This window comes from Aricia agestis, chromosome 9 (genome assembly GCF_905147365.1).
Source record: "Aricia agestis chromosome 9, ilAriAges1.1, whole genome shotgun sequence".
Classification (NCBI taxonomy): domain Eukaryota; kingdom Metazoa; phylum Arthropoda; class Insecta; order Lepidoptera; family Lycaenidae; genus Aricia; species Aricia agestis.
The window spans coordinates 18348975-18373072 of NC_056414.1; the positions used below are offsets into that span (position 1 = coordinate 18348975).

At 39.2% G+C, this 24098-nt stretch overlaps 1 protein-coding gene across 6 annotated transcripts in view; it reads left to right on the top strand.

Moving 5' to 3' along the window:
* The window catches only part of LOC121730509, a 137245-nt gene that overhangs the window by 38911 nt on the left and 74236 nt on the right, over positions 1-24098 (top strand). For 4 of the 6 annotated variants that reach the window (XM_042119584.1, XM_042119579.1, XM_042119580.1 and 1 more), the window contains exon 1: positions 20222-20358. The exons of 1 other annotated variant lie outside the window; for it this stretch is intronic. In XM_042119584.1, the coding sequence (XP_041975518.1) occupies positions 20279-20358 (80 nt within the window). In that variant the 5' untranslated portion in view covers positions 20222-20278. Of the gene's footprint in view, positions 1-3530; positions 3702-20221; positions 20359-24098 lie in introns of those variants that run through there. One more of the 6 variants, XM_042119585.1, reaches the window with a different exon arrangement.

The following is a 24098-nucleotide window of genomic DNA, read 5'->3' on the forward strand; positions in this document are numbered from 1 at the left end:
AGCGGTTTTGGCGTAGACACTTTGGCATTCGTAATAATATTAGTTTGGATTAATCAATGTCTTATGATGATTCTACTCTCGTCGGCCGTGAAAAAACGTCGCTACGTCAGCTGAGTGACGACGCCGCTGTAAGGAGTGACACGGGGTGATGTAACGCCGACGACGTTACCTAATTTTATCACGATGACACATATCGGCTAAAGGTCGCATAGAGCCGACCAGGATCTTATTTTTTACCTTAGAACATATTTTGTGAAAATAAATCGATGTAATCAATATGTATTAATAATAATACCTGTATTTTTGTATATTAATTTCCGTCGGACCGATGTTATGAATTATTTTTTAGAATGCTTTATTATATTAAATAAATAATTTAGGATTGATTTGTTCACATTAGTTCTTTTTAAATAGCTATTCGCAAAGTGACAAAAATTCCGTCACCTTACGAATTGCAAAATATTGTTTTTCATGAAACTAAAATTACATACGCCTTTGTATCTTTTAAAAAACACCAGCTTTTTTGACTCTAGTTGTTTAGCTAGAAGTATTTGAATAGCCAACTTCAATGTCATAAGACAATTTAAAAAAAAAACATTCGCACCTATAACCGAACTCCCGTGAATTGCATACACACTCCTAGGCCGGTATAAATAGTCAGTACTCAAGATACATCTCGATCTCAAGACACGGTTCAGGCTCTGTGATTGGTTGGCTGTCAAAATTTGGACCAATCACAGAACCGAACCGCGTCTTGAGACCGGGTCGCATCTTAAGTACTGACTATTTATACCGGCCCTAGTATTTACCATCATAATCCCACCACGAAAATGTCGGTATTCCCAAACAATAGCGCACATTATTATCACCACATTGACACCTGACACGTTCGCTAGTGTTCTCCGTCATTATAAGGCAGAGGTTACACCGGCGGGCGCGTCGCGTCGCGTCGCGTCGTATCGGGTTGCGACACTGATCGTATGCAAGTGGGCCAATGCCGCGATAAGGCCGCCTCCGATACGTAATAGCTTTCACAACGTACACGGAAAATTGGTAGAAAACAATAAGAGTACACAATATTTTGGAAGCTTACATTTTTATTTAAGTAGTTTTTTTTTTTTTTTTTTTCATTAAATAAGGGGGCAAACGAGCAAACGGGTCACCTGATGGTAAGCAACTACCGTCGCCCAAGGACACTCGCAACATCAGAAGAGCCGCAGGTGCGTTGCGTGCATTTATTTCGTGCTGAAGCCTATAATATAGCATTTGTGGACGACCTGCGGTCTATCTGCAGTCGACTTTGGGCTAAACTCAATGACTGTTCCAATATTTTCAGTAATTTTCCGCATTTATACTACAAGTCTTTGTTTTCAATTATTGTTCGTTTGTTGTAACTTACAGCTTGTAATCAAACTGGACCGAAGCGCGACGTTATATAATAAAGTAGAAAAGATAAAATAGTTCAAAAGTGTTAGTTCAGTTAAATGGTGTGTACTTTCCTGGAATTAAAGATACGTTGCATTTGTGATATTAATGAAAGATACCAATTCGTAATGTTATATAATTACATGTAAAAAAACTCTTGGAATCTAATTCAGAAAAGAAATACATAAATGTTTCGAGAATTTATGTGAAATTTTTTGAGTTTAGGCGACTCAATATTGAGTATAATCTCGACTTTCAAAAGCGATTCGTGGAGATGACGAATATTACGTTAATTTTCAATCATCTGCAAGAATTTCGGAGAACTCCTGTTGTTGACCTTGGGGACTACCAGTTCATGGCCACGGCCAATTTGTACGTCACTCGTGAAATTCCTAAAGCATAATGAGTAAGCTATGCCATTGTGATATAGTGAGGCCAATATGAGTGCGTAATTGTTGAATCCGTATCCCTAAGTTACGTGTCGTTAAGTTTTTGGCATTAAGACATTTTTAATCTATGAGGAGTAAAAATGTATTTGAGACATCGTGCTTTGCGCTGTGTGTACTACTTGTACTGTATAAGCACAATAGACATAACTACCAGTAGTTCGACTGCAAAGAAACGGACAGGTTTCAATGTCTGTCAAATTCGTCAGGTTTCACTAGGATTATGAACGGATTGTGCCTCGCGCTGGCTGATATAATTTATTTTTAAATATTTAAAATAAAGATTTCAAAATTAGATTCTGACAATTTTTATCGCATGTGCCAAAACACAAACAGCAATACGACCAAAGAGGAACACGTCCAGCGAATATGTCATAGTTTTAAATTCGTAGGTAACAAGTAAACAACCCTAGCGACGATTTTCATCATAATACGTCAAATTTAAAAATTTCAACATCAGTTCTACGTTGGCATACTCTATCATTCTGTCTACTCTGGTATAAGTATGTCTTTGGTAACGATTTGACAGTTGTAGGAAGCCTTCACATTACAATTCACTAATTAAAACAACAACATCTTAAATACAACTCTATGTCGATTGTCAACTGTCAGTCTCTCATTTGTACTTTTAATTTTTGATTGAGCAAAACTATTCAACGGCGAGGTCACTTTGTGACAAAGTATTTTTGTGTAAAAATAGAGATTTATTGTTAGAAAATAAGTGTTATACTATAATTTGTTTGTTTCTCTTAAATTGGTATACCTAACATATTCGGAGTTATATTTTAGAAATTCAATACTTCCATGATGGATCTCAGGCTCTGTGCTCAATTTGAAGTCAGCGACCACCAGTCGAGGACGAAATTTTACAAGATCTGTTTTATCGAGTTCTTTATAATATTTTTAGTTTCTGGTAGCACTAAATACTAATTTGAATAAATTATGAGACCTGCTACATATCAGGCGACCTTGCCACATGTGTCGGCGTGTCGGCGGGTGTCGGCCTGTCGGCCTGACGGCGTGTCGGCGTGTCGGCCTGTCGGCCTGACGGCGTGTCGGCGTGTCGGCGGGGTCGGCTGCCGACCTCACCGCACTCACCGAAACTCCCGCGACAAATGCCACCTACATCCGCCTTACCTTCACGCCGCGTGCCGTAAACCACGAGCGGTAGCGAGAAGCACATTTTTTGGGGGCTACTAAAAAATGTGTTCCTAGGAATTTTCTTTCTGATTTTTTAAGTTTTTTCATTTAAGGTTGAAGGAAATAATTAATATCATAGAATATTAGCAAACTTGAGATGATCAGAGCCTATGTCAAATAATTTACTGATATCAATATAATGCACTAGTAGTTACTGAGATTACAACGCTTTCAAACAAGCAAAATAACATTTTTATTTAACGGTTTGAACTGCAAATGTGCAAAAGTCTCAAAACAATATAATAATAATTTATTTAATGAATGATTTACGTGCTCGATAAACAAGACGTATTTAGAAAATATAGTAAGTACCCTAACAAATATAACAAAACAAAGTCGATTGCTATCAGTGTAGCCGCTCGCCGGTTCTCGTACATTGCGGCCGCCGTCAGCCGCGGCGCCCAAAAGTGTCGGCGCGCAGTCCGTCGCCGCCGCTCGCTCCGTGCGCTCGCCGCCACCCGCTCGCTCCCCGCGCCGCTTCCCGCTCGTCGACGCGCGCGACTCTCTCGTGTCCTCGCGATTGTCAAGTTTGGGACTCGTGTTTTCTTGTCGTCGAGTGATTTTCAGTGTTCTGTGGTATCAGTGCCCGGGGCCGCCGCTCCGCTTCGCTTTCGCCAGTTTTTGCGAGTGGTGAGTCTTTTAACCGAGCGTAATCGTTACACAATTGCGCGGAAGCGATTATGAAATAGTTTTCGGCAAAAAATGTCAGTAAAAGGTGTAATTAAATCGGCGCCTATCGCGGCGGGTCCGCCGACGTTTCTACCGCAGATCAACGTCGAATTAATACATAATATCATTCAAAACAAACGACCGAAGTAATTGAGTCGAACGGTTCCGCCGTCGTGGAACCAAAGTTATACTTTGTAATAGTTCGAAGCCAAACATTATTAATCGAGGTGACCTTGAGCGCGGAGAAAGGACAGCCGGGTGCCAGCGGTGGAGCAGTTTAATGTCATCGATCACGAGCGAGTCCTGGGCCTGTCCGAATGTTTTCAGCGACATGTTGTTGCAGTTTTGAAATCTCGTAGCGGCGCGGGCGCGTTGAAGTCTTTCCCGTGTCGTAGCGACGCGCGCCGTAGCGCGGGACTTTTCCTGTAACTTTCAAGGCCACGCGCCGCTCGTAGCACCTCGCCGCTCTATTCCATGTTATATTTCAGGACGCGAACGATAATTAAAACATATTCGCCAGTCTGATAATGTAAATAGGAAAAATATATCACTCGGTAATTTAAAACTCTCCCCTACCTTGGAGGATACTGTGTCCGTAGTTCGGTTGTGTTACGGCGGTGTCCGTCGGCCCGTGTGTGCCAGGCCCGCTGCGCAGGCGCCGGCCTTGAGATTAAGTAATTGTATTCGTTAATTGTTAGCTGGGTGTATTGTGTGTGTTATGCACTCGCCTTCGCCCGTTGTAGACAAATATTATATTGTTTGCATTCACACATGAAAATATATGTATGCAAATTCATTAAATTTCTAATATTTACAGTACTCCCAAATTAATAATGCGCATGGAAATCTTCGCTAACTGTCGTAATCACGAAAACAGCCGAATCTATGAAACGTAAGAGCCCCAAACAATGCACTTGCATTTTGCACCTTGTTCAAAGAAAATAGAAGTAAATAATTATCATATAGCCGGTGGCCGTCCGCTATCGCCGATCTGTCAATAAGTGCTATAACTCACCGGGAAGCCATCGCAGCGTTACCATGGTAACGTCCAAGCAACGTCAGACGCCTCTATGTCGCTACAAAGCGCTGTTTTTCTTAAAGTTAAGTTAAAAAACAGCGCTTTGCAGCGACGTCTTCCGACGCTCGGGAAATACGACCGTTGCCGAAAAATTACGAAAATTTCTATGCGCATTATCACTTTGGGAGCACTGTACTCCTGCACAGAATTTCTTTATTTAAGACCAATGTATATAGCGTTAAATCGAATAACTACTCGTTCACACCTACTGACCGAGACTAGGATATAACATAATAATATGTAAATGAATAAGCTACTTAATGAGGAATATACCTTTCTTTATATCCTGTTGCGTAACATTATGTGTACATTAATATTTATATAAACGGGTTTTAGAGAGACGACGATAGCCAGTCTGATAACGAGGTGGCAAAATTATAATGTTTAGTTGATTCTTTTTTAATAATTATTATCAGCTATACATAAAGATAATATAAATTATATTCTTACTGCAAAAGTAGTTAATATCATCTGCGGCATTATACGATTAAAATCATAATATTGTGTTCTGTCTAAATAATATATTTTATAATTTATATAATATTTATTTATATCAGGCTACATAGGCCCATACAATATATACCTCAATAGCTAACATACATATAAATTATATACACTTAATAACTACACTTTATCACGAGTTATCGGCGACGTGACGCGTGCTTCATTCCGAAGTCTCCCCCGAACTTTCGGTAGACCACATCAGTCGGCCAGAATTCCTTCGCTTCAAGGGTCGACAGAAATAATGTGAATCAATTTGTATACTGTCACAATAGGTACTAAAGGTAAGAGGCACTGGCGTAAAAAATCTTCTATCGGGCCTTTTTCACTTAAAAACCGACTTTGATATCAAAAATGTGTCTGTTAAGTTTTCACCGACAATATTAGTACAGAGCAAGTGCTTTTAGTAGACAGGTGGTATTGCCGGTGGCAGAGGGAGGAGTGTACTGGGTGGTGTAATATATTCAAAGTATAACATCGCCGTCAGACTGTCAACGTATTGAATGTATATTAGAGAAATCGTTTGTTTGTCAATCCGTCTGTCTCGCCCGGTGGCACTTATTGCCGAGGCGTAAGGATGAGAATGTCTTCGGCGATCTATTAACAAGTCGTACACAGGTGAGCACTTGTCATGAGGTGCCGCCTCCGCTCAGTGAAAGTGATGTCCCAGCCCCGCAAATATACGTTTATTTCATTGTATTTATTCATAATAGGTACTGTGTTATCGTTAATTTATAATATTATATTGACCACGAAAGTACAGCAAATCTGAGTCCATCGCTGGGCCCACCTACACTAGGTTTCCTTGTGTTGTGAATAACAGTCAAACATTTTAGCACCTCCATCGTGGGTATCGCAGAAACAATAGATTTTCAATTGTTATGCGGCGGCCGGTTGCCGCTTGGGGATTGAGGGTTAAAATAATGTTTGACTCTCTTTTTTAATTTATCTGCTACGGCCTACGAGTATCGTGTAGCCTACAAAAAGCATTAGTACATCTCGCTTTGATGATCATATTGTTTTCTCAATACTATCGGCGCTATCCATTAGTGTGGGTACTCCACTTTTCTATCACCGTACAGTCGTCCTCTGCCTTCACCGAACATATCACGCACCACCTATTGTTTGAGTTTCCGAGAGCTGAGGCCGGCGGAAGAACACAATCTCGTTAACGTATTATGTATCTTCCGATTGGTGTACGATCCGCGAGATTATATTGTATGAACGTTCATTCTGAAACTCACAATATTTGTTTAGAGTTGGTTTTCGTTTGGCAGCGCGATATTCGCGTATCCGCCACTTTTCGCTAATTTTTCAAGCGGTTAAATGTTCTCGTACCCCAAATGGTTTGACGAACTCGCGTGCCGAGATTGATTGATTGTGAAAATAACCGTAGGCCGTAAAGAGGGCAGTTGCATCATATATTGTACCTACATACGACCTCAGACTATGTACTCACTTTATATACATTATACAGGTTACCTGCGAGAATAAGAAATTCCGCGAAAATTAATAAAACATCACACTTTTTCCCCGTGGTGTACTCATTATACCTACCGGCTACCACAATCGATTAAGAAGTTTTTAGGGTTCCGTACCTCAAAAGGAAAAAACGGAACCCTTATAGGATCACTTTGTTGTCCGTCTGTCCGTCCGTCCGTCTGTCAAGACCCTTTTTCTCAGGAACGCGTGGAGGTATGAAGCTGAAATTTATATCAATTACTCAAGTCTACTGTCCCTTGAAGCTGTGAAAAAATCAAACTTCTAAGCCAACGCAATCAAAAGATACAGCCGTTTATGCCGCAAATTTTCGACACTTGCAAGGGAATCAAAACCTACAGGGTGCTTCCCGTGAACTCAGAATCTTGAAATTTGGTACGAAGCAACGTCTTATAGCATAGATAAAGGAAAAATTACGAAAACCATAAATTTTTAGTTACATCACATAATATATTTTTTTTTAATAATTTTAAACTTACTACCCATTTCCTCATAAACGCGTAGAGGTATTAAATTGAAATTCATACCAAATACTCAGGTCTATAATACCTTTAAGCTGTAACAAAATCAAACTTCTATGTCAACGCAATCAAAAGAAACAGCAATTTAAGCTGCATATTTTGAAACTCGCAAGTACTCGCAAGGGAATCAAAACCTAAAGGGTACTTCCAGTCGACCTAGAATCTTGAAATTTGGCATGAAGCAACGTTTTATAGCACACATAAAGGAAAAATTCCGAAAACCTTACATTTTTAGTTACATTACAAAATATATATTTTTTAATAAATATAAACTTATTACTTTTTTCCTCATGAACGCGTAGAGCTATTACTTAAACGATAAAGAGATCTTTGTCTTAAATTTATGCTCCTCCATCTTTCCCCATTGTAATGTTATGAATTTCATTTTGCAATAAAAATACCATAGTTATGACTCGATTGTCGTAATGAACGAACTTTGTAAACCTTGCAGGTTTGTACGGAACCCTCGGTGCGCGAGTCCGACTCGCACTTGGCCGATTTTTTTTAGGTATTCAATACTTGAATAGCTTTCTTTTAACTCTTTTACATTAAAAAACTAACTTGTAATTATAGAAAAAATGTTGGAAAGGACTACCTTAAACTTTTTGATTTTCTTATTGACTTACAGGTTGTCACTTCAGTAAAATTTAATTAAAAACGTTTTATATTTTCCTTAACGCACCAAAACTACAAAAGAATTTTAGACTTAGGAGTTATTTTAGTGTGCTGAGCCAAGGACGAGTGTATTAGTGGTGCTAAATGTCACAGGTCACCACTACGTCAATACATTTGGACAACTTAATAACAGTTTGCCCACACTTATACCTATTGGCTGTTTATTTTGTTATAAATATTACATTAAAATACTCGTAGTATTTACTAAAACCTAGAATTAATTATTTATTAATTAATATTTTAAAAAGTTTTGTAATAATTAGCAAAATTTTATTACTTTGTTGTTGGTTGTTGTTCCTTTTTAATAAAGGAAACTAGTCTAACATGGGATAGCCATGCTTCGGCACGAATGGACCGGCTCGACCGGAGAAATACCTCGTTCTCACAGAAAACCGGCGTGAAACAGCGCTTGCACGCACCTGCGGCTCTTCTGATGCTGCGAGTGTCCATGAGCAAGGGAAGTTGCTTTTCATTAGGTGACCCGTTTTCTCGTTTGCGCTCTTATTTCTTGAAAAAAAAATAATAGGTTCCCTTAAAGACACCTAAAGTATGAACACCGAGAGAGGTCTTAAAGTATATAGTATAGTTGGACGAATAAAACAATACTCCAAGCAAATTATTATTCTGAATCGCATTATCTAAATTATTTTTTCTCACAAATGTATAATTAAAACTAGATTAGATTTAAACGTGTTTATTTGTAAATGTCAAAATTAATAAAAAACGAACACGGAACAAGAGAAATAAATAAAAAACTGGACTATTCCAGCAGCCGGATCTCGGCGGGCGAGAGCGTTTTGTATTCAGTGTCATCTGCTCCGAGCTCGCCCGCCGTCCACCGCCGGTGCACATCACGGCTTACTCGGATTTAATATACACCATCACTAGTGCTAAACTGGCGACCTCGCCATAATGAGCCAGCAAGATCAAAGGTAACCTTTTCAGTAATATACCTAGCTCGTGATAACTGGCAGCGTGCTCTTTCTTAATACTTTGACTCTCTGTCAATTGGTTTCCAATTGATGTATTGTGTTTGAAACATTGTGAGATCTCGTATGCGCTGGCCGGTGACGTCCCAGATTATAATTAACGATAACGCTGCAAGGTTTAATTGCTCCTGTCATTTTTAACCCAAATTTTGCGGTGCCAGGTTAATTGAGTGTAATACGAAACGACTGATCTCCGGTTTTATGTGTCATGCCACAGTATGACTATGACCGTTCACTAGTACTTTAATAGCAAAACCTCATGATATAATATAAACAAATCCACAACTCTATTGGATAAATTCGTGTTTAAAACTCGCCTCGAAAAATATATTTTCAAGCTATATTAAATTTTTTTGTAAAATGTAAATGTATTTTATTTTTAAATTGGAATGAAGAAGGTTGTATTTTGAATAATGTAAAAGTAACGTTGACAAATAACAAAATTAATCGGACAGTGATTGAAAGTGTACGAAACCTCACGCACACAGACGCAGTAGAACGTGTTCTCACACGGACACACTCTTACATATGTATGAGGACATCTTCGATTTGACAGTATCAGGCGGCAGTCGCGTGATCACCTGACATTGAGTAAAGCTGATACGAGTAGTGTAATTAATGCATGAAACTCGTACCTATATTATTATAGTACTAAAAGTATGTTACTTAGAATTTTTCAACTTATTTGTTGTTAGTACATCTAAAAAGTTTTAATAGAAATATTGTATGGAGATGTCATCTCAATGGAGGACCAATTTGCCTGACATGTCAAGTGTCCCGCAGAAAGAGGTCGCTTCGACCGCGTGCGATCCCGCCGAAGCGATCTGAGTTAATACTTAATATTATGTATTTTGTATGTCTACTACCTCCTCCAGCAAAATAACTAATTTCTAATTACTCGTGTTCGATTCGATATTATAAAGTATTATTGAGCGATTAAGGTGTGTGTGGGCCGGGGATAGAGACCATCTTCCGATGCCCACTCTCGGAGATGAAAAACAATCTTAGGTGTGCCCCCAGGCTGGACATATCATAACACATCTTTCGAAAGATGGCGCATATTTTACGCGCGTTCGTTTCGACATTATGTCCAAAGAGCCGGTGGCATTGGCCGGTTATTAACTGTTTAGACATAATTACAACCGATACCATGGCGAACAAACCATAAACAGAGGCTAGCAAAATTTTATACAGAAGACATTTTTCGTGACGCGTCTCGTCTCGGAACCTGAGAGTGTTTTCGTTTTTATTAATACTACCTTAATGTAAGCGGAGTATAGGTACCTAAACATGAATCGATCCATAATAGTTTTTTAATCGATACGACGATCATTTTAGATTATTAATTTCACCTAATGGCCTTGAGATATTTTAACGTTAACGAGTAATTAATGTTTTTTAAAATACGAACTATCTCCCACAATTCACAAATGAAAAGAAAATGTAATCTAAATAATGTAGTTACCATGATAAGTTTTTGTTGCCAACGAAAATAAAAAAATATTTTCGTTACCACCAGTAAGTAATGTCAGCACATTAGGAAAATATATAAACTTCTAAAGGCAGCAAAACGCCGGAGCAAATCAACATGAGGAATGGCGCATCTAATACCACCATGAGTCCACGAGAGACCACATCCAATCAATGGGCGAAATCCGCTGTGGTCAGAGAAACGAATCTCGGGAGACCGCCGCGCCGCGACGCCGCCAGGTCCCTTAACTTTCGCCGTCTGCGGCTTGACGCGTAGCTGCCAGCTGGTAGCAGCTAGATATTTTTATTGTTATTATATTTTACTAGTTCCTACTTTTTATAAGAGAAGGTTTTTTTTTAAATTTATTTATTTAATTCAGGCATCTTGGCCCATATTATAAATACCTTATAGTATATATACAATTATACTAAAAACTAACACTAACACTAACACTAAAACACTAAACACGTATTGTCTGCGACGTGGTGCATGACGTGTCCGGAAGTCGTCCTCGGAACCTCCTGTTGACGACTCCAATCGGCCAGAACTCCTCCTTCTCGAAGGTCGGTAGATGGTACTTCGGGACTCTCACCACAAAGGAGTAAGGAGAGGCATTTGTAGCATTTGTTGATAAGTATATTTCTCTAACTTCGTACGTATCGTTTCATTCGCATATTTTACACAACCCCTTGCCTTACAATAAATCTCCCCGTACAGACATACGGTTACTAGGCCTTTACATCCGTTGTGGATGATCTATACAGTATTTTTCAGAGCGAAGTAACCACTCCTCAAATACTGTAGTGCCTGGGACAAGATTTTTAAATGTCCGTATGGTTGCCCAAGCGCATACGGCATTCTCGCATCATAGTCGGCCTAGTCCAGAGGAAAGAACTAGTCAATACGTCTGGGACCAACTACGTGCGGGTTTCCTCACGATGTTTTCCTTCACCGTACGAGCGTCCGTATTATGTACTTGAGATCAGAAAATGTCTCATAGGTACACGCCTCCACCCGGGTTCGAACCTGCACCCTCTAGGAGTGCGAACGGAAGGTCTACCCATTAGGCCACGGACGCTCACATGCCCACTTATATGTATGCAAACGAGGACGGGGGTAATTAGTGTAATTAGAAGCGCGACTTTCTCTATTATATTAAACTATTTCTGCATAAAGCGACTCGTTACTACAATTATGAAACAGCGGGTTATTCAACCCGTGGAAAGTAAACACAAGAAATGCAGAGAAATTCACATTCTTATCGCGGCCGCGATTGATTTTGTACTTTATTGGCGTGACGGTAAGATTTATTTTACACCGGGAGCATCGCATATTGTTAATCAGAAATCCGCAGGCGACGGTGGTAGAAACGTTACGACTTTTATTAATTTTCATTACATTCCTATTGTAAAAATAAAATCTTACCCGAAGCATAAAATCGATTGGATTTTCCGTTTAGTTTTTAATTTGGAACCGGATTATAAATTTAAAAGTGTATTAGCTCCGAGTATCTATAGCGATAAACACGAGTAAACTTCCTCAGCTCGAAGCTCAGTTCCCACAATTCACCGGTGCGCTATGAATGGCTGCTCGTTCCACTTTCGTTGCACAATGAGATACAAATCGTACGTCAAATTCGCTAAGTCGGTCAAACTCGGGCGTCTCGGTCAAATTCGGCTAAACTCGGTTAGACACGGTCACACGAGCTCCCGCCATGATCCGGCTTTTGGTTCCGGTCGTGTCGGAGCGGCGCCATAGATTTTTCCTGCTTTTCCGCCCTCAACGATCCATCTCAGGAATTTGTGGCAAAAGAAGCAAAATCGGCCCTAATAAGGTTATCTCGCTTTTCTAAATATGTAGGTACTTAACATTGTAATTTAAAACAATTTTCAGCAAAAGATAGAACGATATGAGAAAACATTTTTTACGTGATAATATAATAATAAAATTATGACACTCGCTCGAAAGCTAGGGCTGAGCGCTAAGTATATTTTATGCTTTAAAATCTGATAGTCTTATTAGAAACTGAGTGCCGAACAAGAATTAAATTTTACTAGTGCATTAGCTAATTGACATTCTTAAGTGGACATCTATTTATCTTAATCCCGATCTAAACTTTTTAAAGTGCTAAAACATTTTATAGACATCTAAATTGGTACTAGAATCGAAGTATACCATGGTCAAAATATTATGTTAATGACTAGTTGTTTAGGGAGGTGTTAAAATTATGGTCTTTTCCATAAACTGCAATCATTTTCGTTTGCCGGCTCCGATGAATATTTCATGAGATCGACCGACGCAATTCAATTTAGGAGAAGATAATAATGTAAATGAAATATCAATTTAAATCTAGCACGCGATAAAAGTTAAAAGATTTTAAGTAAGTGTTAGAGAATAATAAAAGTCTAGCGGACCCACGTAAACGCATTTGCACGATGAACTGTCGATCGGTAGGTACTGTTCCGTAAACCTCTCCTATGTGGTCGATTTTATGCAGCCTTGTAGCTACATTACAAGCGTCGTCTTCTGGTTCAAACTTTGGTATCACTTCTGCATCAGCTTGAGTAATTCTGCGTCGTTTTATCACTGGTTCACATATCACAATCACTGTTGTTTATGTTCAAAAAAAAGAAAAAAAAATCACTTTCTTCGCTGTCAATCGCAGAGAGTCTGAGCAAGTCTGGGCGTTCTTCTCCGGTTGCCAAGTCCCGCAGCATAAGGACCGGACATTTTTGAAATAATCCCACTTCTGAGATGTTAGAGAATAATAAAAGTCTTGAATTATACATTGAGCGATATTTATTGGAGCAGAGTTTCACCTTACATGTCTCAAAGTTAATTAGAGAATGAATCAATCAATGCAATATGGCTGGCTTTTATACCATTTTACACAAAAGAAACGAACTTCCGTTGACAATTCAAATATAGCAAAATCATAAACAAATACATTAAAATTAAGAATGGCTCAGAATAAGTTAAGTACATAATTCTAAATATTAATTAATGTACTTCTCATATTTTAGATAATATGAGAGGAAGTTATAACGGAAGCAAATAATCCTCCCGCCCATTTATAACTAACTAATTGTCAAAATCAAGTACCTTACTTATTAATTTTTAAAATATAATAATCACTTATTAAAATTATATATAGTGACTAACATAATATACCGATTAAAATAAATAAATATAATATCATGTAGCTTGTCCATTGACATCCGCTAGCATAAGTCATATTTTTTCTATCGGAGAGTTGCCAGTTTAACTTTGTAACATTGTTTGCCGCAAATTTTCATTCTTCGCTTTTCAATAAACGCAAACATATCGAAACTAAATAATTAATAGATTATGTAAGAGGATGAGTAATCTGTGCACTGTACAGCGTACATTGTAACACGCTCCGTTGTTACGTTAACTCGTCATTTTACATCGAGTCATTACGGGCAACTTTCACGTTACATTTCTGTTTATCAGAAACATATTAATAACGCTGTGTCAATTTGCGACCTATTATGAGTTTACAATTCAAAATCAATTGCCGCTGCACTAGTAAATCATTTTATAACATCTGACATTGACGAGGAGACGCCGACCCGACGCGAGGAAGATGCCCCGCTCGAGTACGGAGCTCCGCGAGGCCGGGGGCGTCTGCGACTCGGTCGGGTTACACCGTATCGATACGGTGAAAGTTAATCGATTTCTGTGCGTACAAATTTTATCATGCGTTTGATCGTTGCATAACGAGGAGATGACCGGAGCACATTATAAACAATATACAGTAGTCGCTTCGTGCTATAAGATCGCCCGAATCGGGTGCGTGCACACATTAGTCTAATTTCTGATAACAATGCATCGCGCGTGTTTGGGTGTTTGAAATTTATACATACTCGTATTACGACTGAGGTAGTCTACTGTATGATAATATATACTGTACGTAGCCCGCAGGTACCTCTGCGACTAGCCACGCTACCACGACGCTGCTGTCCTCCAACAGTCGACGTGTTGATGTCCGTAGTGTTGTTACTCAAGTATCGATACAACTGCAATTATGCAATTTATAGAACTGTCGATTTGTACATTTTATGTAGTTTCTTAATTCGCTGTTATGACATTGTAATAATTAAAATGTTTTCTTACCGACTCGCTGGCACGATTTTATACGAATTTTGTACGACTAATAAATAATGTCGCAACGTTTATTTACATTAGTAACCTACATTATAATATATAATACTAACGTGCGTTACAAAATTACCTGCTATCTTCGTATTTTATTTATGACTCAGCAATTAATAACTTCGTTTATTTGTTTCAGGTACGTATGTGTAACAGTAAAACACACCGCTATATCTCCCCCGAGAACGTGTCCTACTTTTATGTAGTCCAGTTAACTACAAAGGTAACGATTAGTGTGTTTAGAATGGGCCGGGAACCGGGGTGAAGCATATTAATATTTCGTGACGATTTTATATCAAAATTTGCTCCGTCACCGTGGATCGAGGCGGGCAGTATTATTTTTTAATAACACAATCACATCGTCATGATCTTGCAAATAAAGTACAAAGGGTGAAATTATATTTAACTTACACGTAACACTAAGTCATGTAGAGACGTAGCCGGCCAATTCGACAGATTGTGGGGGTCCCGCGAGTCACAGGGACTATATTGAGGATAATCTTTTCATTAAAAGGTGAAAAGCCTTTATCGAAGGCAGATTAGCTGTCAAATTAAAATAAAATATCGATAACGTTAGTGGCCGGCGCCCATCACTCATATCGGAAAACGATGTGTACTCATAAAATTTGATTTCTTTTGTATCTGCATCAACAAATAATTTGAGCTAACATATTTATTTCGGAGTTTGAAATATTCAATGGAGAATTTTTTTTCTGCATCAACAACATTTTGATGGTGACATACATAATAAAAATTCTAGGTACATTCGAAACATAAAAATATCGTAAAAATAACAGTAACCAGACATCGAATATATTATTATGTACGAGCGAATATTGTGACGCAGCGAGCTTCAACGCAGAGCGCGCCCTGGAATACTGAATTAGTGAAAATTACTTTTCTTTGTACAGTATATACTATAGGGCATGTACCATTTTTTAATATTTTTAACTTGAATTTTCTTCTTTTCTTAAGAAATGAGCTAAATATTTCATCGTTTGCATTTTAAGTAAATATACTCTGCTGACAAGGAAAAATGATATTTTTCAACTTCGTATTAACAACACAAATAATGCTACACTTATCAGAACGGACGTAGCTGGGAGATTTTTTTTTACATCATCTTATCATAATATAGTTTGTTTGAAGCCCTGCATACTTTCGATGCAACCTCGTACGAGTATGAATCTGTAAAAAATTAAAAAGTAACGGTCGTCGAAGACATTACTGAAGCATGAAGCGAGCCGTTTACAAAATGATTTATTCCGACGGACGTCATGTACAAAAAGGCTCCGGGCACGAAATTTTTAAATGCGCATACCAATAACAATATGCCTTCAATATATACCATTCTTTAGGCATCGATATCTCGAGGAGCGAGGTCATGCAAAACAGACCACAACGACGGCGACTGACAGACGGACTCACGGACATCTATATTTAAAGCGGTCGTTTAGGTATAATAGAGACGTCAACGTCGATCGTTTTATTTATAGGCCCTTCGAGACGACCTACAATTTCACTATCGAGGGATTGGACACATTTGGATCGCACTGTTGTTTGCGAATACTGCGCATCATTATGCTGAATTGGCCTGAATAATAAAATACAAAACGTCCGGTGTTATAAATAAGCTAATTTATTGTAAAGATTGAGATGAGATTTAGGCTGACGATAGTCTGCGTTTAGAGCCGCGTTACCCGAACGTGACGTAACGAAGTTTGACAAGTAAAAGGGAGCGCACACTGACGCCATTTCACAACGAACCTTGGGCTTTTGCACAAGAGCGCGAATTTCAAGTAAACTTTAATAGTTTTTACTTAACACAATGTCTATTATTATAAGCTAGACCCGGCGCACACTCCAGTCGACTCGCTTCGCGCATTGTAATATTTTTTATCGGTGACATGGATCTGACGTCTCGGACGACATATACGGTTATTTAAACTCAAAGAGCATCGAGTAGAATGACACGAGCAAATATAGCACCGAGCTCTATTTAGTTGCAATAAAACTATCGAACGTGTTTAATATCACGCATCAATACATTAAAAATTGATAATTTGAGCTTCGAGTCGTTAATGCAGCTCAAGTGACACATGTCACGCGTCTCGCCGAGAAGGGAGGCTCGAGAGCAGAATGGTCTGCGGTGAGCTCGTATTCATATTTATCATTGTGTACTAATCTGATCGTAGACGAGTGTCGCGCGCGTCACGGCGCTGGCGCGGGCGACGCGACGGTTCTTTTATCCCGACGCCATTATCTCCGACTATTTGAATGCGGCTGAACGCCACAATGTCGTTTAAAGGTTTTTGTGTTTTGCTCGTGTAGTGGTCGCTACTATTGTCCCCCCAGCGATAATCTCCGGCCGACGGCGGGCATTCTCCGATCTCTCGCCCCCGGAGATTCGATGGATCGTGATAAACGTGCGCCGGCCCCTAGCTTAGGACGTGATAACTACTTGGAGAATACAAACAGTATCGAGGATATAATATATAATTATTTTATGATGTTTTATTAGCCTAGGACCTAGGTAATTAAACAAATAAAACAACGATTTCCTTATTCTATTAATACCACCGCCGTTTGAGACATTTTTGAACGTTTTGGAAAAGTTTTCAATGTTTTTGCAACATCAGGCAGCAAATGCCACGTGACGCGGCGCTAACGACTTCCTCGCCCAAATGTTAATTAATGGACTCGTTCTGCCGAAATCAACGAGGAATTTCAAATATTTGTAATAACAAGGGCGAGCGGGGCCACTGAGCGCTCTATCCACGCAGAGATTTTTATAGGCTTATTTTTTGTGTAATTTACTTTCAGCCTTTTTTCTCGCTCTGGCCAAATGACAAGAGCAAAAAAGGAAGGTAACGACAAACTTATCGCCTACACCAATAAGTCTGAGCTGATTGACGCAGGTCGCACACAAGTCCGCGCTCGCGTGATAGTTCACAATCAGTCCCCCATCTCCCCTGCCCTCGTTCCTCTGTGTACATCCCCAGCCTCAGTAGCTGTCCTTCACCTGAGAAAGCTACCTCTCTCTATACTTGCAGTTTCTCGTCAGTCCTCTGCCCGCCCACCGCAACATAAACTCGACTAAATTAGACATCGGCTCGTATATGCGAGATTTTTATCTCGATTTAATTAAAAATCTAGGACTTTTTACATTTAACGCGTATCAGATTTAAATATACTGTGACTACGTCGACCGCGTAGATAAAATGAAGCCGCTAGGCTTATTTACCTCAGGGGTATGGAGAGGGGAGACCGCTAGCTCCAGATCAATCCGAGTAAATCCCGTCTAGACAAACAACAAAATGAGCACGGTCATCGAACACTCATGTGATCGATCTGTCCTAACGATATTTTCATCTTATGTGACTGACTATTTCCTATAGCAAATTTATTTAAATGTCCTTTAAATGCCAAACTTTCTAAATCTATTTATCTCAATTATTCACGGAAGTTGTTTGGAGTTCGGTTCTTATCAAAGCGATCTCAGACTTATTTACATTAATTATTGTAGTGTTATTTCCGTATTCCATAGGTACTCTATTGTTACTATCTAATTATAAAAAATTTTCTTGATGCACTGTTTGTTGCCAATCTCTTTCGACACATCCAGACAGATTGTGTAGAAACTTTGCGTGCCCACCTCTGGTTCTGAGACATTAACTAAACCAAGATTCGAAGTAAAAGAATTGGGTCTTGCCGAAGTTCACTGGCTCTCCGGTACTATGTTGGGTGTAGGTACGTCCCGTGGTTCACAGGCTCATGACACACAGTACATATACAGTGCGCATACCGTAAGTGCCGACGCAAATAATTGCCGACCAGTCATCGCTCACGACTGCCGACCACTGCTACTGTACTTGTGTGTTTTTTTTTTTAATGGCCCCGCACTTGGGACCTCTTGTTCCCCCTTACATGATAAGGGACACTTTCTACAATTGTTTATTTATTACATGTGCGTTTTTATAATAGTTATACATGTCATAATTATTTACATTTATATATAATTGTGTTTTTTAAGACATTATTCTTTTACTTTTTGTTCACACCTGGTTTTTTACTATCACAATTGTTTTCCTTTCAATATACATAGTTTTCCATTTCTATTATCGTGTTATAATTCACTATTTTTTACATTTGCTTTACAAAATTTTATTGCTTATATTGAACTAATAATTATGACGTTATTTGATACACATACCTTGTTTTATTTTATACTTTATTTTACATTCTTAGTGATTTTAGTGAGAATGTTATAACATTGTACTGTTACTTCGCGACTATTGCTGACCTACTGCTGTCTGCTACAAATTCTACTACTAAAGTCTAGAAGTAAAACATACAATGTATACTGTCGAAAAAGGTTTGTCTTTATAAAACATATTTGTACTCATCGGATAAGCATATCTCGTGATGCCGTACGTAAAACCTTAGAAAATTTACTTGACGATGTTAAACTAGTAAAGCATCGTCGCTTTTCTGTCATTTATAGGGTTATTTTAACTAGTTAACTGTCTAATATTGATTTGCATAGATATACGGTCGATGTAATTACAGTTAGACGGTGCGACGTGCAGGAATATGTACCGGTGGCGTGAGAGCGGTGCGCGGGCGCTTACCTATTCCCTGCCCGTCTCACTAACGGTCTACTCGGTAGGGCTGGATTGATTGACGATGACGTCACACCACCATTAGAGGCCTTTAATTACTGAATTAATGAAACATAGAGATCAAACGAAAAATAAAGATGAGATAGAGAGAATGGTAAAATCCCACACATTATGTCATTTACGGAATAATAATGTGAGCGTTCAATGCGACGATGTAATGCAAACAACTTATTATCATGTTGAAGTTTCAACCTCATGTCAACATCGTTTAAAATTTTATAGAAATCAATCTGCCGCTCACATAATAAAAACTATAAAAAGGTATCTCGAAATTGTTTATAAATTATGCAACTAATTAAATAATCCTAAACAAACTTTCTATACATTAGAATATTTTAAATAAAAAACTTTCCTTATACAATATATAACATTATATTTGTTTTAAAAATTCAAATTAATATATGCAAGTGGGGTTATGTCGTATAGATAGAACCGGCGCAGTGCCGCGGCCATGCTGGTGTTTTGTCAGAACTCTGACTTCATACGGCTCATTTTGGAATTATTAACTTGCAATTCTTAATTTCATGTTTAATTATTCTTACTGTATGATAAAAATTTAAAATGCAAATTGAGCAATTGAACCATGAACTTAATCCTATCGAGTTTCTTAAGATCTGTAATTGAGCTAGAACGACAAGGAATTCTTGTGGAGGCTGGAAGGGACTCCCGATCATCCATCATGACGTGGTGATCATTAACAATAACTATAAATATAAACAAAGCTACCCGTCTCTCTCCCTCCGCGTGCTATTGTGCGCGCTAGAACGAGATTTCCCAACGTTACGGCGATAATGACTCGGAGGCGAACATTTGAAATTTTTATGTTAATAAGATTGCGATGTTCTCGTGTGCTAATTATTACGTTAGTCAAGTGGAGGAGCGGTGCCGCGCGGTCGTGTTGCGCCGCCGTCGTCGTCGTGCCGCGTAGTGCCCCCGTGTGTGAGCATGGATCTGCGGAACCACAAGCTGTTCAGGCTGCGGCACCAGACGAACCTGCTGCGGGCCCCCTCGATGTCCACCCCTAGGTAGGTCCGTCGGTTTCTCCTAGGCCGCTGTACTCTCACGCATCGAAATAGGAACATTCCAATAACGATTTAGGAGCAAAGAAAACAGAATTTTCCATCACGCAAGACGTTGGGCACATGAGAGGCGGAGGCGCACGAACCTCGGAGAAGGCCGAAGTGGAGACCAAGGACCAGACTTGATCATGAATTCCCTTAGCAGGGGAGCTCGGGGCGTCGGCATGGGGCTGCCGTCGCCCATGGCATCGAGTCTCGGGTAGGCCACGATGCGTTAGGTGTTCCAGCGCATCGTCGCGGAGTGGTGTGTAAGGTGGTGCTTCCACGAGAGGAGCCTAAAGAGGCAGAGGTGGTGGGGTTGCGGTCGTGTATCACGCGTTTCCCGTAGTCCCACCTTCAGGAGCAGGAACACCGTTGGGGTTTTAGCGGGTAGTTCCGGGTGCAGATCTTATACGTCCGCCCCGGGGAGTCCCACATACCTCGGTGGTCCTCCCCAGGCCCCGAAGATGCGTCAATGCATTCCCTCAACAAAACGTTTTAAACATAAAGGCGATGGCCAATCTCCTTTCGAAAGATATCAATCCCAAGGTTGTCAGTAGTCTTTCGTCGACCGTTCCGTCCCGAGCTCCCACTCCACTCCAACCTTCCCCTGGTCTCCCACCGCGCGCCGCCTCGAGCGCCCCGCGACCTCGGGGGAGCATCACAATGGACTCGGCTCGTACATTGTACATGTTAATTTGCGACCGGAAATTGCAATAATTTTATTTTTAATTTCAATTAAACCGAGTTTCACAATGATTACGAGTCGCAATTAAATCGTTAGAGTCAAGTACGAGTGGCGGTGAGCGGTGAGCTGCAGGTGTAGAGGTGTAGAGGTGTAGCGCGCGCGGCAGACATGACGTGCTCCTAGTGCTGCGATATGCACGTCTATTTACTTTTAAGTAATCTTTTTGTGTTTACTGTTTGACATTCACCAAAGTCGCGCCCTGGTCTTAGCGACGACCCACAAAATATGCGCAGGATTCAAAAGGTTGTCGATAAAGTATTTAGAAAGGGGTTTGGGTAATATTGGCGTCATTTTCAAATCTCGCGGCCACTCACCAAACCGGCATATTATGAAAGAACATCTCGGTCAATAATACTTTAGGGTGTGTACTGTGTACTGTGTATGAGTCCCGTGTATTAGAGTTTACTGTGAAAGTAGTAGCGCTGAAAGAGATTTTTTTTTCACTTTTGTATGGGGAAACTCTACGCCAGGGCGCGCAAATCACAAAAAATTTTTTTTTGGTCTATTAGCCCTGCTCTTTTCAGAGTGAACTTTGTACAAGGGACACAAAATGTATACCCTAACTAAACACAAAATGTTACAACCTGTAGATATAGATACAGGAACAATTAATTATTCATCTCATCATATTTTATTTTTAATTTTAGTTATTCGTACATTTTGGAGAAGACTTAACCATATAACATACAATCTACGCGCCGCGCCGTCATTTAATGAGTTTTTTAACTATTTATTTTGCTTTTGCAAAAAAATGCAAATCCATTTTTTTCTCGAATTTCTTAAAGATTTGATTTTGATTGGGCCGTTTTGATTTTTTCATATTTTTTGTGTAAGTAAATAGTTAATCTTCTCATAAGAGTCATAAGTATATCTATATATATAAAAATGGATTTTCAAATGTGTTAGTCGCGCTAAAACTCGAAAACGGCTGGACGGATTGGGCTGATTTTAGTCTTAAAATATTCGTAGAAGTCCAGGGAAGGTTTTAAAGTGACACGAAGTTCACCGGGACAGCTAGTCTTATATATAAAAATGGATTTTTAAATGTGTTAGTCACGCTAAAACTCGAAAATGGCTGAACGGATTGGGCTGATTTTAGTCTTAAAATATTCGTAGAAGTCCAGGGAAGGTTTTAAAGTGACACGAAGTTCACCGGGACAGCTAGTCTTATATATGAAAATGGATTTTCAAATGTGTTAGTCGCGCTAAAACTCGAAAACGGCTGAACGGATTGGGTTGATTTTAGTCTTAAAATATTCGTAGAAGTCCAGGAAGGGTTTTAAAGTGACACGAAGTTCACCGGGACAGCTAGTATTCTATAAAACATTCCTGCAGCTGTACTTCTATAAATATGACTAATGAGTCGGAAAGTATGAAGATTAAAAGCAGGAATGAAAATTCTGCCGAAAGCTGGTGGCTTAGGCCATCATACTACTTTGCATACTGCAAAATTCGCTAAATAGTGGAAATAATCGACATTATATTATGGGAACAACACCCTAGAGTCATTTTACCCACAACACATTAATACACAAGAACAATAATTATAATTGCCTAATATTGCTACTGAATACTGCTTTGAAAATCACTGTCTAATGAAATATAGTCTCAAGTCTGGATATATTTTAGTCGGACGAAACTTAAACCCAGTGTGAAAATATGTATGAAAAATTATTCATATTTGACGCGGACGAAGTCGTGGGCAATAGTTAGTGAGAAATGTATATCCAACAGATTAATATACTCTTCCTACGCCTGTTTGTGAAGGATAGCTCCATAAAGTAACGTTAATTACTATTGATTTTGTGAACATAAGATGCAAAAATAAATATACTAAAATAATCGTAGCTCAGCTCCGATATTACTTAGAACAATTTTTATTACTAATATATATTTCTCTAATGTAGTGCTATAAAATAGTTATGGTTTTATCCCTGGCCGCTAGAAAAAAAAATGACGCCAGAGGTCCATATAAAGTTACCCAATGCCCTTTGAGCTATAAATTTTACTAATATTTCTGTAGTTGTTTTTTATTATATTATGTCGCTTGAATGCCAATATCAAAATAAAATGAGTTTTAAATAGCGCTACTAAATTAGCATAGCTGGAAGGTTTTTTGTTATTTTTAAAAGTTTGACCTATGCGTTTAAACATAGGTGTTTCGATTAGTATATCATTTATCATAATTCGAGAGGTAAAATAATACTTGTATATTTTTGTCATAATATAATACTCGTAATGCTTAGACCACCCAGCTTCATGTCACGTCACATTTCGATTCTATACATTTATTGTCTTCGTCGAGTTTCATATTTTTTATTAAATTGAATTTGTCCTTAGATATTTTCTCAACGACACAATGGGTGGCCGCGGTAGCCTCGTACATAACAATTACATATTTCTCACGGTCGGTCCACGTATATACCGAACACGGTCGCTACCATTTTCGGCGCCTACCCCCCGAACTAGATTTGAGAAACTCTCACGCGATTGTGGCTCCTATCGGCCAAGGCCCTAGGGCACTTATCGCTCGGCACAATTATCGCGGGTCGACCTGCTTTGCCGCTGTAATTTAGTTCAAATGACATTTACGTCGCCTTACGAAACGTTTTGCTAGAAACGGCAGTGCTTTGTTACAAACTGTAAACGAACCAACACTCAAACGCTCATCGAACGAGGGCTGCAAAGGCCACAAATAAATTATTTCTGAAATTAGTTCGTCGCATTCCTCTTGACAAGAATTTAAGATACGCCTTGTGAATGTGTTTCGCGTATATTTTGCCACGTGAAGGGGATATCCTGTCATTACATCGCTCGTCATTAGCTGATGACACTCGAGACCGACGCGCATGTGCCGTGAATCACACCATCCGTCAAGACAAGTGGTCAAGTTTGAAAATTAATTTAGATTGGAAAGTAGCGGTAGATTTATTTTGTCACATCAGAATATGAAGCTTAT